This window comes from Salvelinus sp. IW2-2015, linkage group LG2 (genome assembly GCF_002910315.2).
Source record: "Salvelinus sp. IW2-2015 linkage group LG2, ASM291031v2, whole genome shotgun sequence".
In the NCBI taxonomy this organism is placed as follows: domain Eukaryota; kingdom Metazoa; phylum Chordata; class Actinopteri; order Salmoniformes; family Salmonidae; genus Salvelinus; species Salvelinus sp. IW2-2015.
The window spans coordinates 12,931,313-12,950,680 of record NC_036839.1 but is presented as its reverse complement, the minus strand read 5'-3'; the positions used below and the strand labels follow the sequence as shown (position 1 = coordinate 12,950,680).

At 41.4% G+C, this 19,368-nt stretch overlaps 1 protein-coding gene across 9 annotated transcripts in view; it reads right to left on the bottom strand.

Moving 5' to 3' along the window:
* LOC111974587 (protein TANC1) overlaps window positions 1–19,368 on the bottom strand; it is a 278,980-nt gene that overhangs the window by 214,050 nt on the left and 45,562 nt on the right. For all 9 annotated transcript variants that reach the window (XM_070447122.1, XM_024002429.1, XM_024002466.1 and 6 more), the window contains one exon: window positions 9,886–9,978. In XM_070447122.1, the coding sequence (XP_070303223.1) occupies window positions 9,886–9,946 (61 nt within the window). In that variant the 5' untranslated portion in view covers window positions 9,947–9,978. The remainder of the gene's footprint in view (window positions 1–9,885; window positions 9,979–19,368) is intronic.

Genomic DNA, 19,368 nt, shown 5'->3' with positions numbered 1-19,368 from the left:
CAGCTGAGAGAACAACGTGGAGGCCTACATCTTACCACCACCACTAGGGTTGCAAAAGGAGGGTATATTACTGGAAACTTTCTAAGTTTACCAGTAAACAACCAGAATTTCAGCATCTTTCAAGGATTTATGTAATATATCACAAGACATCTAGTGGCCCTTTTGAGTACTTCAGATTATCACAGGTGTCTGTAATAATCTAGCCCTCTGTGACTTCATCACATGTAAAATACATGAAATAATTTAATAAGATGCAAACATTTTTTWAATAGAATGACAAAGCTGTAAAAAAAATCCTAAATATAAACCATCAATTTAGTGAATACCATTAGGTGTTTAATATGAGGTTTTCAGCATGAAATATCCTTAATATATATTTTTTTACAAACTTGTATTTATTTTACTGTCAATATTTATTTGTTGTCAATGTTTTGGCGTCAAACTGGTGGCAGTTATGAAAAAAGTCAATAGTTGGAAGAGATGCATAGTTAATAAAAAATAATGMCATTGATTAAATACTTTTTAAATTAATTAATTATTTTTCTTTTGAACCATACGGTCTATCAACTAGAAACTCATTGACAATATAGACACAGATATAATAAATTAATACTATATATACATTTTTGAAAAAGTAAAGTTATTCAAGTATAAATTACCAAAGTTACGATAGATTGCCATAGATTCTGTTAATTACCAAAATTACTGAAGATTCTGGTAACTTTGGTAACTTACAATTAGCTTTGCAACCCTAACCACCCCCCCGTAATGGCCGTGCACACGTACACACATGCGTACACACACGCACACACATGCGCACTCATTAGTGTTTGTCAGAATTGTTATATTTGTTTAATCTTTAATTTCCTGAGAGATAAATGACATGGGACAACCTGCCTTTTGGAGCTCAAAGTCCTGATTGAACATTGCTCTTATTAAAGAACAATGTGCTTAAGAAAATAAAAATGTTGAGAAGCAGAAGTAATAAAGTGGTACATTCTTGTCCCAGTTTACTTTTTGCGTAAGCCTCTCAATTAAATGTGGTTTACATCAATTGGATTTTGGTCTGAAGAGCAAAACCACCGCCTGCTGTGGGAGCTCTTTGAAGGAAAGGTCGTTCCTCAGTCTCTGTCTGGATGCTATGCCAAATCTGATGAGATGACAGGAACATCAATGAAGTGCATTCCAATTGCTTGGGAATCTGTAAATGTGCAAGGCGTTATCATCAACTGAGCCATAGTATAGATAGATGGTCCATGCAATTGAACATATCAGTGGGAGTAAGGCATGTTTAGTCCTCCAAAGGTGAGGTAATCACCTCCTTCCACAACTCCACATGAGCAAGACGTGACTTAGCCTATCAAACAGGATAACGTCATAATTATATAACACATTTACTTCGAATTACAATGGCATGATAACATACTATGTAGCAGGGTTYGGGTCAACTKAATTTTAATTCAGAAAGTAAACCGAATTCCAATTCCAAAATGTCCTAATTGAAAAGCATTGAAGTGAATTGGAATTTCAGTGTACTTCCTGAATTGAATGGAATTTAAATGGAATTGCCCCCAACCCTGCTATGTAGTACAGTAAAATATAACAAATATAAGATTGCTACACTGTATAGGTAGGCCTAGTGAAGTAAGATTGCCCCACAACTGCTGACAAAGACGAGTCAGCAAATTGGGTACGTGTAGGGCTAGGTTCACCACCTGTAGCCGACATTATTGAATGAAAAAGCTCAGTTTGCTGTGGATACTGACTCCGCTTTTCAGACTAGTGGTTAGCGCAGCCAGGGCAGTGTGCTTGGGCCCACTCTGTACTGACTCTTACTTTCCTCTGACTAGCTGTCCGGTGTGTTGGAGTGTAGCCGAGCTCGTAGGGCTCCTGCCAACTGGTAGCGGGCAAGGGAGTCAGCGGTGAGGAGTAGCTGAGGCAGTTTAGCCTAGCCACCCCAGAGAGTACAAGGCAAGGACATGCTAGTGTGATTAACACTGGCCAAAACAGGCAGCTCTGTCTGGCAGCTGGCTGTCTCCTCCAGCTCAGCAGATAGAGCTATATCTAGAGCTGGGAGCCACAAGAGGGATGAGTCCAGCCCACACAGCCTGAGCCATCACAGTCAGTTAACCTGGGCTCTGGGCTCTGATCACTACATTGAGAGAGAGGGAACTGGTGGYATGTGAGAGTAGTACTCCCCAGACAGAACAGTTGGAAGGTAAAGGTAAAACTTTACTCTAGAAAGTAAGCGGTCTCTGCGCTGGGGAAGTGAGACATCAGAGGAATAGAGCTTGAGGMTCCTGCTGTGAGGAACGAAACGCTGAAGGGATGTAGGTATGTAGCTGTAGCGCTCCCCAAAGACAGAGTGCTAAATCTCAGAGGGAAGACAGTACACTGAAACATTAGACTCTCTTCATGTGGTTCCAGTCTGCCAGAGGGACGAGATAGGGCCCGCAGTTCAGCTTCACTCCATCTCCAACTCATAAAACACATAACACCTTCAATGCATCAGAGTTAGGACTTTCAAATATGGGCCACTACGTATCTTTAGACGTAGTTGAAAGCCCCTTGCCAATYATTAATGACAGACGAAAGGCATGTAGGCCTATTTTACAGGTTGTCACACAGATAGGAATACTCTAACTCTGAAAATGTCTCAAGGACAAATTGATTTGGCAGTAGAAGCTAAAGTGAAATGTCAATGTCATGTTTCAATGCTGGCCATACCAATTTCCTAAGTGCTTCTTCAACAGTTCTCCTTTAAAAACCCATATTGTGCCCTTATGGTTGCTGCTGTGCACCCTGCCGACTGCACCTCCTAGCTGTTAAGAGGTTAACAGGAGGAACCCTCCATAAAACCAGCATATATCCTCAAAGAGAATACCAATTAATCCAGKRAAGTTTAATTTTACAACTACATAATCCACTGAGCTCCCGGTGCCTTGAGCCTCAAATCCATAAACGTCAGTGAGGCCTACTGGCAATGTGACCTTTTTAAATAAAGTGTTCACATCAAAGTCCAGAGGCCAAAGCTAACCAGTATCCCACTTCCGGAATGCCGGGCCATAAAAAAAAAGTGTACTTAGAAGGGATTAAAAAGGCCAGTTCCGTACAGCAGATTTGGATGAGATGGAGTAGTGGTAGGAGTAAAGGAGGGAGGAGTGAATTAGCAAATGGTGTGTTTGTGGACCCTGGCAATGCGGGGCTCCTAGAGGCAGCCTAATGACTGCGCTCCGTCTGGCACGGGGGCCAAGTTTCCCTGARTCCTTTTAAGTTGCCTCCAGGCCACAGCTACCGTGTTATGAGGAACATATGCCCAGCTATCATGTAATTATACAATTATAAAGATTTTTCCTGCCACTAATTTCCATGACATGTCTCTGTGGACTTTTGATATGCTTTTGTAAAGCATTTATTGCTGCCATTCTCTTTACAGGGAAGGGGGGGGTCACTTGAATTTTTGCTGGTCTCTGTCATGTTTTCTTCAGAAATGCTCTACTGGTTAATGCTGTCTCAATGGTGGCTGTTGTGACCCATCCACAACGAATACAAATAGATTTGATGAGTCAAATGAGGAAGGAATTAATTAAACTGTGTCAAACTGGGGAGGGAGGGAGGGGGTGCGCGAAACAATTCCAAACACAGCAGTAAGCAGTAAGCGATATCCAATATCTGAAACAATTCCAAACACAGCAGTAAGCAATATCCAATATCCAGTCATATCCAATTCTGATATAAAAGCTAATCTTTGTGCATAAGTCAGATTTGAATGTGCCATGAGGAAACAATCACATTTTCGCAAATTAAAAGGGAATTTTGACTCCTGTATCGGACCAGATGGTAGATTTAAGCATTATTTCTCTGTCCAATACCATTTGGAAGCATAATACAATCTTTATTCACACCAGAACAGACGGTTCATTTAATATTTTATGTGCAATATGTTACAATCGAGGCACGGAGAGCACTTGATATTCTGCAGTGTACCCGTTCTGATTAGTATGACCGTTTCCAGGACTACTGTGTTACTAACCTTATTCCAGGCCCCCCCTAGATGAGCGCTGACTTTACAAACAAATGTATKTTTTCAGGGGAAATAAAGAAGTATCAAATACCTGGTTTCCCGTTTGTTACGCAAATGTAACATTTATTTACAGAGTCATAATTGAATATCTAAAACCAAAGCCTTTTTGTTGCTACCACTCTTTCATGCCAATGAATGGCCAATTCTTGATTTACAGATTGAAACAATTGGAATTGGAATTCCTCTGATAGTCACTTCAAAAGATGCTGATATATATACTGTAAATGACCATTTGTTTTTTCTATATCTACCTACTGCCGGAGGTCCTGCTGGCTTTAGTGAGTGACCCCATCTATAAGGACAACAGAGTGACCGAATGACCACCACTAATGACTGCCACCAAGTAATCAAAGGCTGAGGCAGCTCATCTTTCCTGCCCTGAATAGAGGAGAGGAGTGGCTGACTTTTATTGTCCCAGCATGGGAAAGAGAGAGAGACCTTCTTTTGCTTGATGGATAGCATCTAACTGGGGAAAGAGCTGGGGAAAATGGTGATGTAGCTTATTCCCGTKATTTACATCCAACAGCTCAGCTACTGCAAGCAGTCCTGTGTGTGTTCGCCTCTGTCACGCTCTGACCTTAGAGAGCCTTTTTATGTCTCTATTTGGTTTGGTCAGGGTGTGATTTGGGGTGGGCATTCTATGTTTTTGTTTTCTATGATTTTGTATTTCTATGTTTTGGCCGGGTATGGTTCTCAATCAGGGACAGCTGTCTATCGTTGTCTCTGATTGGGAACCATACTTAGGTAGCCCTTTTCCCTCCTTTCAGTGTGGGAAGTTGTTTGTGGCACATAGCCCTTAAGCTTCACGGTTGTTTTGTATTGTTTATTGTTTTTGTCGGCGTCATCCTAATAAAAAGGAATATGTACGCTCACCACACTGCGCTTTGGTCCTCTTCATTCAACGGKKGTGACAGCCTCTGAATGTGACTAGGGTTGCAAATTTMGGGGAATATTCAGAGGTGGAAACTTTCCGTTGGAATTAACGGGAATATATGGGAATTAACAGGAATATGTGGGAATTAKTGAAAATATATGAAAATTAATATTAATACCATTTAAATGTAGATGTTTTTTTCATTGGATATATTTACCATATCATATGGAGTCAGAAATATAAACATTTTACCTTATCATAAGTAGACATAATTGCAAATGATTAAATCCTTCCAATAGAAATAAAATAAATGATCTCACTGAACAACAAAAGGGAATATTGAATGATCTCTAATGATCCATCACATCTCCCAAAAACGTTTTCAACATACATCTGTAAAATGACAGTCTAGAAACTAAAGCTTTGGTTGTCTTCCTCTCAGGCTTCCATGTCTTCTCCCTGGACCTCCTCAATGTCCACCTCTTGAACATCAGACTCTGAGGCCTAATCTTCAGTCACTTTCCAACCTTCTTGAGGAAGGATCGTTGTCAGGCTCAAAAAGCCCAAAATTTTCCCGGATGGACACCAATTTTTCAACCCTTGTATTGGTCAGCCTGTTGCATGCTTTGGTGTGTGTGTTCCCAAACAAGGACCAGTTGCACTCTGAGGTGGCTGATGTTGGTGTGATTTGGAGGATGATGGAAGCAACAGGGGAAAGATCCTCAGATCCACAAAGTCCCTTCCACCAGGTGGCTGATAAGATATGTTGGCACGACTGCCATATTGCATATTCATCCCAAAGCCGTTGCTTGGAAGTGTACTTCACCAGACTGCCAAGAACCTTGCCCTCATCCAGGCCAAGGTGGCGACACACAGTAGTGATGACACCATAGGCCTTGTTGATCTCTGCACCAGACAGGATGTTCTTGCCAGCATACTTGGGGTCCGACATGTACGCTGCAGCGTGTATGGGCTTCAGGCAGAAGTCTTCACGCTTTTTGATGTACTTCAGAACTGAAGTGTCCTCTGCTTGGAGCAACAGTGAAGTGGGCAGGGCAGTACGGATTTATTCTCTTACATCTGCAAGCAGAGTCTGAACATCAGACAGGATGGCATTGTCTCTCTCAATCCGTGCAATGGCTTCTGCTATAGGTTTCAGGAGTTTCAGGCTGCTTACCACTCTCTCCTAAAATACATCATCCAGGAGGATCCTCTTGATGGGGCTGTCCATATCGGCAGACTGTGATATGACCATTTCTTGGAGAGACTCCTTCCCCTCCAGGAGACTGTCAAACATGATGACAACACCACCCCAARGGGTGTTGCTGGGAAGCTTCAATGTGGTGCTCTTATTCTTCTCACTTTGCTTGGTGAGGTAGATTGCTGCTATAACTTGATGACCATTCACATACCCAATCATTTCCTTGGCTCTGTTGTAAAGTGTATCCATTGTTTTCAGTGCCATGATAACCTTGAGGAGCAGATTCAATGCATGAGCAGCACAGCCAATGGGTGTGATGTGAGGGTAGGACTCCTCCACTTTAGACCATGCAGCSTTCATGTTTGCAGCATTGTCTGTCACCAGTGCAAATACCTTCTGTGGTCCAAGGTCATTGATGACTGCCTTCAGCTCATCTGCAATGTAGAGACCGGTGTGTCTGTTGTCCCTTGTGTCTGTGCTCTTGTAGAATACTGGTTGAGGGGTGGAGATGATGTAGTTAATTATTCCTTGCCCACGAACATTCGACCAGCCATCAGAGATGATTGCAATACAGTCTGCTTTCTCTATGATTTGCTTGACCTTCACTTGAACTCTGTTGAACTCTGCATCCAGCAAATGAGTAGATAAAGCATGTCTGGTTGGAGGGGTGTATGCTGGGTGAAGAACATTCGGAAATCTCTTCCAATACACATTACCTGTGAGCATCAGAGGTGAAGCAGTTACATACACAGCTCGAGCAAGACATTCATCAGCATTTATCTAACTACGTTCCTCTATTGAGTCAACAAAAACTTCTGATTCCAGGATGACCATGAGCTGTTGAATTGATAAGGTGTCTGATTCATCATTTTCACCTCGAATAGAAGTAGAGGGACTTTTGTCAGAAGTTGCTTGGTGTGAGCGCTAAGGGAACTTTATGCACCTGGCCAGATGATTCTGCATCTTTGTTGCATTCTTCACATATGATTTGGCACAGTATTTGCAAATGTACACAGCTTTTCCTTCTACATTAGCTGCCGTGAAATGTCTCCACATATCAGATAGTGCCCGTGACATTTTCCTGTAAAAAATGAGTAAAAATAAATAAATACAATTCCATGTACAGATATATAGTTAAGCAGTTATATTAAACAACTCCTTTGTCAGATAAATGTTTAAAAAGAAACATGTATGGAATCAGGTGAATTAACACTCCTCAGTTAGCAGGCTCAAGCAAGCTAAAACCTACATGGTAGAAAAAACTAACTAGCAGAAATTGTTAACAAGTTAGAAATGWTTTAAATACACTTTGCTGTAGGCTACTATTTACTAGTTAACAAAATATCATGTATGTCACATAAAATATATTCACCCCACCCAGTATTCTAATCAAATCTTACCAGAAAGCATGTAGTCCTTGGCTCAGACAGTGRAGTAGTGTGGGCTCAATAGCATCTCATTAGTGTGCAAGATCTTGAGAATCAGCTGTACATGTGATGGAAGAGTGCACTGCACATGTGATGGAAGAATGCACTGTGTATGCAGAGGYTTGCAATTCCATTGAATTGGGGATAGTTTAACCAAAATATGCCACAAGACCTAGAATTGTCTTATGTGTATACCACAAAAAAAGATTCACTGTTATAAGCTAACTTTTTGGAGGAATTTAAGCTAAATTCCCCAAATTCCCGGGCTTAACTTCCAATTGAAAATCTTCGAAACATTSCGGAAACTTACCGGAAAGTTTCCGACCCTTTGCAACCCTAGTTGTGACTGACTGGGCTGACACACAATGAAAGTCTGATAATCAGAGATTGATTCATAACATGTTAGACAAGTTTCAACACCTTTACTGAAAACATTACATTGCCTTTCAACATCGCTATTCAAGATAGTAAACTAGAATGAACAGTATCATAGTAACCCTTGCCCCTTGCGGGAGACTACTGTACAGCTCTGTGATTCATTGCCTCTACAGCAGAGATCATCAACTAGATTCAAACGCGGGACGATTGTTTCTTGAGCAGATAGTCAGGGGACCGAAACATAATTACAAATAATTTGTAGACTGCAAAACAGATATKAAATTTGACTAAAACATAATAATTTCAAACCTTGATTACATTTGTATACTATCACGTATCTGTCTATTGTGCATGGGAATACTTTGGAACAGATCTCCAAAAGGAAAATCAATTGGAGCTGATTTGCTTGTGTTTATATAGTATTTTATGTCCAACAATAAAATGTCATAAAAAATAATWATTATATTATATTCTTTGCTCAGAAAACTTGGGGAGCCAAATAAAAATCACACCCGGGCCACCCTGCCGTACAGTATAWGATCCCAAGTCAACGGATATGTGTTCAGAGTAAGGGCCTGCAGTTACATTCCTCATACAGTCCTGAACTGTGGCTCTTACTGTCATACGGGGGTGTCCCAAATTCTCTATATAGTGCATTACTTTAGACCAGGGTCCCTACATAGGGAATAGGGTACCGTTTGGGACGCATCCTGAGAGAGGGTGTGGGAGAGATGTGAGAGGTGTAACCTGACACTGAAGGAAGATAGCCAGTGTCTATTTGTATTCACAGTTTGTCMACTGTTATATTAACAGAGGCAAGCCGCAGCCTGATCTCAAGGAGATCCRGTAAAAAGAAGAGCAAATTGACTCAACTGTATGAAACAGCCCCTGGACAAGGCAAGCATGAGCAGAAGATACTTAACTACTGTACTGCTATATAGTACCTATTATGCTACGTAGCTCCAACTGTTCCTTCCTATAGTAGGAGAGTCTAGACCAGAGAACATAGCCTTGTATTAGCCTATGTCATGTTTTTAAAAAGATAGATCCTGGTCTATGTTTGCTAGAGGTGAGTCAGAAATGAATTAGCACTGCTGAGTGACTCACACACAAAAATGAATCCCCCGTTATAATGGAAAATGGTTGATAATCCAAAAGGTTACATGGGCGAGCCAGAACAACACCTGCATCCTGATGGGGATGTCAAACTGACAATAACAGTGGTGTCAAATAGTATACCAGTTCAAAATCCTCCAGCGTTGTTCTCACTGCAATGATAAGGCCTAACTGTTCATTACCCTAGCCCCCTTTCTAGTCCAACCTTTTTCATGTTGAAACAGAGACTGTGGTATTGGTTACTTACAGCCAATAAAGACTGTTTATAAATACTGAAAACATGGAGCCATGGTGCTTATACATGTCTGTCTGTGTGTGTGTGTGTGTGTGTGTACGCACTACGCCTATACCCTGAGCCTCAAGCAAATGACTCAAAGACAAATGGTCAATGACAGTGACAGTGGCACCAGTTTATGACCATATAGTGTATGTTCGAACTGCTTGCTCACTACAAATGTTGGCTCAGATGATGAAATGTTTATGAACAGCGATGAAATGAGCCATATTTTTTGTGCTTTCTTCTCAACTCTATGTGCATATTTCTATCTCCTAACTTGAGGCGTAAAATTACTATGTAGGCCTATTATGACAAACCCTTTGATATTGCCATTYAACTTCCAATAATATCCTTTGTCATTCTGAATAAAAAAGTAGGTCTAAACAATTCATAGATGGCCATAAAACCAGACAAATAATGGAGACAGGTCTATGTGTGAAATAAGCTATCCTGAGGGAAACATGTTGCTGCCCAATGGTCAAAGTGACCATGTCGTGGTTGCAGCAGTTCAGTCATAACTCAACATACCTGGTTCCTTCTTGCTCCCCTTCCCTCCGTCTCTGTTCTTCTTCAGCACTGCCTTGAACATGGTCTGATTCTTGGAATCCTCTCACTCTCCCCCTGCAAAAACACAACATTTTGACACTCAGAGAGAGCCGAACAGGCAGAGAGTGAGTGAGCGAGTCTACAGAAACTTTACACGCTGATGATAACGCATCCTGCATTTCATACACTCTTCTCCTGACACTCCTCTGAGATTTTTCCCACAGCGCTCCCAATCCGGCAGGTCATCTCTAGAGGGCCGACCACAGAAAGAATGATCTAATAATTAAATGGAACGGGCAAGGTCTGCTATCTTGTTTTGCAGGAAAATAGTTTGTCAGATTCTCCACATTCCACATCTAAATTGATGCTGCTGAACTTGGTCCTTCTCGCTCACTTTTCACGAAATMTCTAACATTTGGATATATTCACTGAATCTTTAGAATCATAGTCTAGTGGCACGTACAGTGCATTTGGAAAGCATTCAGACCCCTTCACTTTTTCCACATTTTGTTACATTACAGCCTTATTCTACAGCCTTATTCTAGGTTGGATGGGGAGCGTCACAGCACAGCTATTTTCAGGTCTCTCCAGAGATGTTTGGTCAGGTTCAAGCCCGGGCTCGGGCTGGGCCACTCAAGGACATTCAGAGACTTGTCCCGAAGCCACTCCTGCSTTGTCTTGGCTGTATGCTTGGGGTTGTTGTCCTGTTGGAAGGTGAATCTTTGCCCCAGTCTGAGGTCTTGAGCGCTCTGGAGCAGGCTTTCATCAAGGATCTCTCTGTACTTTGCTCCATTCATCTTTCCCTCGATCCTGACTAGTCTCCCATTCCCTGCKGCTGGAAAACATCCCCACAGCATGATGCTGCCACCACCATGCTTCACAGTAGAGATGGTGCCAGGTTTCCTCCAGACTTAACGCTTGGCATTCAGGCCAAAAAGTTCAATCTTGGTTTCATCAGACCAGAGAATCTTGTTTCTAATGGTCTGAGAGTCCTTTAGGTGCCTTTTGGCAAACTACAAGAGGGCTGTCATGTGCCTTTTACTGAGGTGGCTTCCATCTGGCAACTCTACCATAAAGGTCTGATTGGTGGAGTTCTGCAGAGATGGTTGTCCTTCTGGAAGGTTTCCCATCTTCACAGAGGATCTCTGGAGCTCTGTCAGAGTGACCATTGGGTTCTTGATTACCTCCCTGACCAAGGCCTTTCTTCCAAGATTGCTCAGTTTGGCCGGGTGGCCAGCTCTAGGAAGGGTCTTGGTGGTTCCAAACTTCTTCCATTCAAGAATGATGGAGCCCACTGTGTTCTTGGGGACCTTCAATGCTGCAGAAATGTTTTGGTACCCTTATCCAGATCTGTGCCTCGACACAATCCTGTCTTGGAGCTCTACAGACAATTCCTTCAACCTCATGGCTTGGTTTTTGCTCAGACATGCACTGTCAACTGTTGGACCTTATATAGACAGGTGCCTTTCCAAATCTTGTCCAATCAATTGAATTTAGCACAGGTGCACTCCAATCAAGTTGTAGAAACATCTCAAGGATGATTAATGGAAACAGGATGCACCGGAGCTCAATTTCGAGTCTCATAGCAAAGGGTCTGAATACTTATGTAAATAAGGTATTTCTGTTTATATTTTTAATAGATTTGCAAACATTTCTAAAAACCTGTTTTCACTTTGTCTGTATGGGATATTATGTGTAGATTGATGAGAAAAGGGAAGGGGTCTGAATACTTTCAGAATACAGTGCATGCTGGTAACTTGAAGTAATATAGCTAGGTAAAAGAACCTTGGTGAATTGCATTTTGTTGTGATTTATGTTCTGCGATTCAAACATCTATTACTTTAAAAAACAGGAGTGTTACTGTTCTGGTTGGCCATTTTCTTGCATTCACAGTACAATGCAGTCCCAAATTAGAGCCCAAACTATTAACCACCCTGATTTTGTCAACACCTCATATATTGTTTTTCTTCACTCTTCACTTCCTAATAGCTGAATACATTGTGCTGAATTTGGCACTCTACTTATAGAACCAGCACATTATTCACCATGGAGATGGAGAGCAGAGGCCCTGCCAAATATGGCCGTCTTTTTGCACACAGGACATAGGCTGCAAGAAGCCAGAATCTGGGCCATCAGTAAGCTAGCCTGGGGCCCAGGGGCCCAGGGGCTCCACTTAGATCTCCACTGGCTCCTGGAGATGTGGAGGAAAAAACTATTGTTTTTCATTAGCAGGGAGGCCTTCCGAGACACATCGATCCAAGCCCTCAGTTGAGATGATGTGCACTAGCCCTCTTTTGACAGGCTAATGGGGGTGAATGATGAAAGATGGGGGGGCACGACAGTTACCTTGCTGGATCTGTACCACACAGCTTCTTCAAAACAGGCATAACAAGCCTTTTCACTCAATATTTTTCTAAGGCACAATTGAACTGCATTATCCATCTGAAAGCATATTGGGTGGGAATATACTGGGACTAGCCTAAATCTGTCTAGACAAACAAACTGTACAACGTCAGAACACTAAAACAAAAGACAGAGGATCAGTGAGGCCAAGAAAAGCACACACAACACTCACCTTCAAAATACACATTCATGACTAGCCTATTCATTGAATTATAATGAAGGTCCATCACCTTCAGTCTGACTACACCCAGAGAGTAGCCTATTAAAACAGGTAACAGTCTAAACTAGAGGTCGACCGATTTATCGGAATGGCCGATTAATTAGGGCCGATTTCAAGTTTTCATAACAATCGGAAATCGGTATTTTTGGACACCGATTTGGCCGATTTAAAAAAAAACATTTTTTTTTTTTTTTTTTTTACACCTTTATTTAACTAGGCAAGTCAGTTAAGAACACGTTCTTATTTTCAATGACGGCCTAGGAACGGTGGGTTAACTGCCTTGTTCAGGGGCAGAACGACAGATTTTTACCTTGTCAGCTCGGGGATTCAATCTTGCAACCTTACAGTTAACTAGTCCAACGCTCTAACGACCTGCCTCTCATTGCACTCCACGAGGAGCCTGCCTGTTACGCGAATGCAGTAAGAAGCCAAGGTAAGTTGCTAGCTAGCATTATACTTATCTTATAAAAAACAATCAATCAATCAATCATAATCACTAGTTAACTACACATGGTTGATGATATTACTAGTTTATCTAGCGTGTCCTGCGTTGCATATAATCGATGCGGTGCGCATTCACCGGAAAAGGACTGTCGTTGCTCCAACGTGTACCTAACCATAAACATCAATGCCTTTCTTAAAATCAATACACAGAAGTATATATTTTTAAACCTGCATATTTAGCTAAAAGAAATCCAGGTTAGCAGGCAATATTAACCATGTGAAATTGTGTCACTTCTCTTGCGTTCATTGCACACAGAGTCAGGGTATATGCGATAATAATAAACGTTTTGTTTTCGAAATGATAGTTTCCGGATTCGACCATATTAATGACCAAAGGCTCGTATTTCTGTGTGTTATTATGTTATAATTAAGTCTATGATTTGATATTGAATAGAGCAGTCTGACTGAGCGATGGTAGGCAGCAGCATGCTCGTAAGCATTCATTCAAACAGCACTTTRGTGCGTTTTGCCAGCAGCTCTTCACTGTGCTTCAAGCATTGCGCTGTTTATGACTTCAAGCCTATCAACTCCCGAGATTAGGCTGGTGTAACCGATGTGAAATGGCTAGCTAGTTAGCGGGGTGCGCGCTAATAGCGTTTCAAACGTCACTCGCTCTGAGACTTGGAGTAGTTGTTCCCCTTGCTCTGCATGGGTAACGCTGCTTCGAGGGTGGCTGTTGTCGATGTGTTCCTCGTCCGAGCCCAGGTAGGAGCGAGGAGAGGGACGGAAGCTATACTGTTACACTGGCAATGCTAAAGTGCCTATAAGAACATCCAATAGTCAAAGGTATATGGAATACAAATGGTATAGAGAGAAAAAGTCCTATAAATACTATATTAACTACAACCTAAAACCTCTTACCTTGGAATATTGAAGTCTCATGTTAAAAGGAACCACCAGCTTTCATATGTTCTCATGTTCTGAGCAAGGAACTTAAACGTTAGCTTTTTTACATGGCACATATTGCACTTTTACTTTCTTCTCCAACACTTTGTTTTTGCATTATTTAAACCAAATTGAGCATGTTTCATTATTTATTTGAGGCTAAATTGATTTTTATTGATGTATTATATTAAGTTAAAATAAGTGTTCATTCAGTATTGTTGTAATTGTCATTATTACAAATAAATAAATAAAAACCGGCCGATTAATCGGTATCGACCTTTTTTTGTCCTCCAATAATCGGTATCGGCGTTGAAAAATCATAATCGGTCGACCTCTAGTCTAAACCCTGTCAAAGACGGGACAGGGTGTCACGCCCTGACCATAGTTTGCGTTGTATGTTTCTATGTTTTGTTTGGTCAGGGTGTGATCTGAGTGGGCATTCTATGTTGTATGTCTAGTTTGTCTGTTTCTATGTGTTTGGCCTGATATGGTTCTCAATCAGAGGCAGGTGTTAGTCGTTGTCTCTGATTGGGAACCATATTTAGGTAGCCTGTTTTGTATTGTGGGTTGTGGGTGATTGTTCCTGTTCGTGTGTTCCTGTGTTTAGTGTTCACTATTTCGGGACTGTTGCGTCTTCGTTTATTTTGTCAGTTTATAGTTTTTTTTCTTTATTGAAAGTATTCTAAATAAATATGAATACTCACCACGCTGCGTATTGGTCCGATATCTCCTACTCCTCCTCAGACGAAGAACGTGACACAGGGGTTCTACTAAGCTATATGGAATTGTATTAAGGTCATACCAGGTATCATTTTCACTCCAGCATATCAGTGCTGGAGGCGTCACTACAGACACCCTGGTTTGATTCCAGGCTGTATCGCAACTGGCCGTGATTGGGAGTCCCATAGGGCGACGCACAATTGGCCCAGCGTCGTCCGGGTTTGGCCGGTGTKGGCCGTCTTTGTAAATAAGAATTTGTTCTCAACTGATTTGCCTAGTTAAATAAAGGTTAAATAATTTGTTTTATTACCGCTATTAGCCTATAGAAATGCATTCAATAACAAATTCACTACATGGAACAACAGATAGTTCACCCCAAAATCTAAAGGATGTTTGCTCTGAGAGATATAAGGAAGATGAGGAAACAATTGTTTATTTTTTTTGTTACATATATTTAACCCCTTATTTTGGGAATTTAACAGTCTCAATATATACTTCCATACATTTTTTCACCTTCAGACAAGTCTTTTGAGGCATGTGGGCGTCCTGGAGCAAAACAACTAGGGCTGTCCCCGACWAAAAAAAATCTTTGTCGACCAAGAGTCATCTGTTCTTTCGACCAATCGATTGGTGTAAACCATCAGACAAGCTCAGTGCTTACATCAGACAAGCTCAGTGCATATGGTTTATTTGATTAAAACACATAATGCTCAGTGACTTTCAACCTGGCCCCGTCATAGGATGCCACCTTTCCTACAAATCAGTTCGTCAAATTTCTGCCCTGCTAGAGCTGCCAAAGTCAACTGTATGTGCTTGTACTGTAAAGTGGGAACGTCTAGGAGCAACAGGGGCTCAGCCGTGAAGTGGTAGGCCACACAAGCACACGGAGCACGTAGCGTGAAAAAATTATCTGTCCTCGGTCGCAACACTCACTACCGACTTCCAAACACCTTGGGGATGAATTGGAACACCGACTGCGAGCCAGGCCTAATCGCCCAACATCAGTGCCCAAACTCACTAATGATCTTGCGGCTGAATGGAAGCAAGTCCCCACAGCAATGTTCAACATCTAGTGGAAAGCCTTCACAAAAGAGTGGAGGCTGTTATAGCAGCAAAGGGGGCGACCAATTTCAAATGAATACCCATGATTTTGTAATGAGATGTTTGACAAGCAGGTGTCCACATACTTTTGGTAATTTAGTGTATGTATATAGATTCAGTGCATTCAGAAAGTATCAGACCCCATTTTTTWAATTTTATTTATGTTACAGCCTTTTTCTAAAATCAATGAAATATTTTTTTCCCTCATCAATATACACACAATCCCACATAATGACAATACAAAAAACACTGTTAACAAATGTATAAAAAAAAAWATATATATATTTAAATAATGCAAATGGTGGTCACACCAGATACTGACTGGTTTTCTGATCCACACCCCTACCTTTTTTTAAGGTATTTGTGAACAACAGATGCATATCTGTATTGCCAGTCAAGTTCCTTATATGAACTGTAACTCATTAAAATCTTTGAAATTGTTGCATGATGCATTTCAATTTTTGTTCAGTGTATATAGTGCTATTTATTTATTTTTATGACCATTTCATTTTTTTTATATCCCTTAGTCCTGCATGTTGGAGCTCTGAGCCTAAGATTTTCATTGTACCCTGCAATCTCTGTACATGTGACTATTCAACACTCTGAATCTGAATTTTTTAAATTTCACTTTAAGTTCTGTCATTTTAATTCTATCTTTCATTGATTAGCCTGGATATCTCCTAATAACTTGCCACTCGGAGGCTCTAGCTCTATGACTGTAGCCTAGTGCCGGTTTGATGACTTGTAATTGGACGACAACAAGCTACACGCYCCACTCTTGTGAAAAGAAACAGCACCAGTAGCATAAATTATAAKATGTTCTCTCTTTGAGGGAACCACGATGTAGACCAGGGATCGGCAAATTTGATGGGGTGGGGGCCACAAAAAAACGGAACTCATCATGAGGGGCCGCAGTGGCTCGTGGGTCAAGGGCTGCACATGTTTACAATCACTGTATCCCACACATTCATTTGTACTGTGGCCAAGTTCAGAGCCAGGTGGACCACGCTAACGCTAATTGATGTAGAGGAGAGAAACACTACTACTCCTAATCCTAGATGCTAACTTTGCTCTAAGCTTGATTGCCATTAGGCCTACATTTTGGGTGAATTTCTGAGGCATCCAGAGTTCTATTGAAGGGCAGACTGGGCTTAAAGTTAAAGGTAGAGAGCAAGAGTTAGGATATATATAGGCTATATTCCCTGTCTTTATATCTCCCTGTGACATATGATCTATAAGAGTTAATGAAATCAACATGTGCCTCTTATAAGAACAAAGGGACAAAATCAACATTAAAAAACGKTAAGCTTTAGGTGGAAAAAAATTGTGACCTTTAAGAAAAACTAAAGAGCAGAGCATAGGCCTACAACATACAGGACGGCTAGGCACTAAGATTGATCTAACCCTCAGTTTGATAAGCCAATTGACTACCAACCAACCCATAACATTTAGAAGTTGGGATATTATCTTCTTTGGTCAAAGCCCCTGGAAAGGGCCTCTGTCAGAGCAGCACTGCCAAAGAAATACTGTGGCTGTCAGGCCTTTGTGGACACACTGAATTGAGGGGTAGACACTCAATTTTCACATTTGTTCTGAGGCACCGCAAAGCAAGCACCATTCCCAGAGCCACAGCCACCACTAGGCGTATGGTAGAGATTCCCAGGGACCACCACCAGTCAAATATATAGGCTATAGGCTGGAGGTACTGGGAATTGTCAATCACATTGACACACATAGGCCTACATAGACCTATAGACTACACATTCTCCCATAATTAAAAATATCAGGCTTAGGCCTAATTGTAAACATGTAAGAGGTTCTGGGCATGTCTAATCCGTGTTTGAACTGCAATTAATGACCTTTTAGGAAATTATGTGCAGAATTGCCTCACCTGCTGTACATCGCCCATATCACCTTATAAGTAGGCCTAGTAGTCACCTTTGGTGTAAGACAAGCTTAATCTAAGGGACGATCCTCGAATTCTATGATCCTATGACCCAATAGAAAACTATCCTTTCAGCTCGCAAAAAGTGGATACCAGATGGGTTCAAGTTATCATGTTGTAGCCTTTTCACTGGTCTCCCTTAATGGAGTTCACCACATACAGGTTGAGGGGAAGAAAGGAAAGTCTCACCTGCACAATGGCAAAGGCTGACATGTGCTTAATGGGGCCATCTATAAGACGGTCATCCGAGACGCTGGACTATATATATATAACGGAAGTGGGATTGTTTTCCTGATTGCCTTCGGGGCTGGTGCCATCGACACACAGGCATGTTTGAGTGTGGAGCTGCTTTGTACTCTGTGAGATGTCAGACAATGAAGAGAGCAACCTTCAGCATGACTTCCCCTGCAGCCTGTGGTCAGGTTCTTATTTACTGCTCTCCTGATAACGGCCATCGCCAGTCTTTTCATCCACTGATTCTACATGAATGATTCCTCTAAATTTCCCCCACCGCTGTTGTCATAGCGACAGTCGAAATTCACACCGGGCTGTCTATGACCTTTCAGTCATCTGAGAAAATAGACACTTTGCCAATAACAGTTTGTCAGATAAAGAATGCCTCTATGAAATGAGTTTTTATTTGTGGGAGATTGGGCAAATGTTCATTTCCAGCCTACATTTGACAGGTTAAAGATGATGGACATCTTATTACTGGCCATTTATACAGAAAGAGGAAATAGGCTGTTCTGAATTCAAAGCTCACTAAAACAATGAGAAGTGAACAACACAATCCTAAACCCTGGAAGAGGAAGTGAAGGAGCAGGTATGGAAGAATGGGTGGAAGCTGTCTCAGGCATTGTGCACAATGTCTGCCCTTCACACTGGAAGCCTACAGTATGTTATGAAAGGAGGAAATGACAATGAGCAACCCTTTTTTACATACCCAGTCCACGAGTTCCACTATGATTCATGCACATCCCAGCTCCAAAACACAACCAATGCTGTGCTGTCCACAAATATGAGAGGAAGGAGTGTGTGTCTGGCTGGCTGAGATTTACAACACAACAAAGCTATTTTATTCCTGTCAAATTTCCTGAAAGTGTCGCTTTAGGAAACAAGTCGTTGACATTCTTTTAAGGCAGTATCAATAAAGTTGTTAATTAACTCTTCACTGGCCATATTTGCTTCCTTCTTGTACCGCAAAGGCAATGTTSAACAAATACAGCTGAAGTCAGAAGTTTACATACACCTAGCCAAATACATTTAAACTCAGTTTTTCACAATTCCTGACATTTAATCCTTGTAAGAATTCCCTGTTTCAGGTCACTTATAATAAAGTGGTGATCCTAAGAATGTGAAATGTCAGAATAATAGTAGAGAGAATGATTTATTCAGCTTTTATTTCTCTCATCACATTCCCAGTGGGGCGAAGTTTACATACACTCAATTAGTATTTGGAAGCATTGCCTTTAAACTGTTTAACTTGGGTTAAAGTTTGGGTAGGTCTCACAAGCTTCCACAATAAGTTGGGTGATTTGGCCTTCGTCCTGACAGAGCTTGTGGTAACTGAGTCAGGTTTGTAGCCTCCATTGTCCTCCTCATTGCCGTCTATTTTGTGAAGTGCACTGGTCCCTCCTGCAGCAAGACCCCCACAACATGATGCTGCCACCTGTCTTATCTCTCTTTG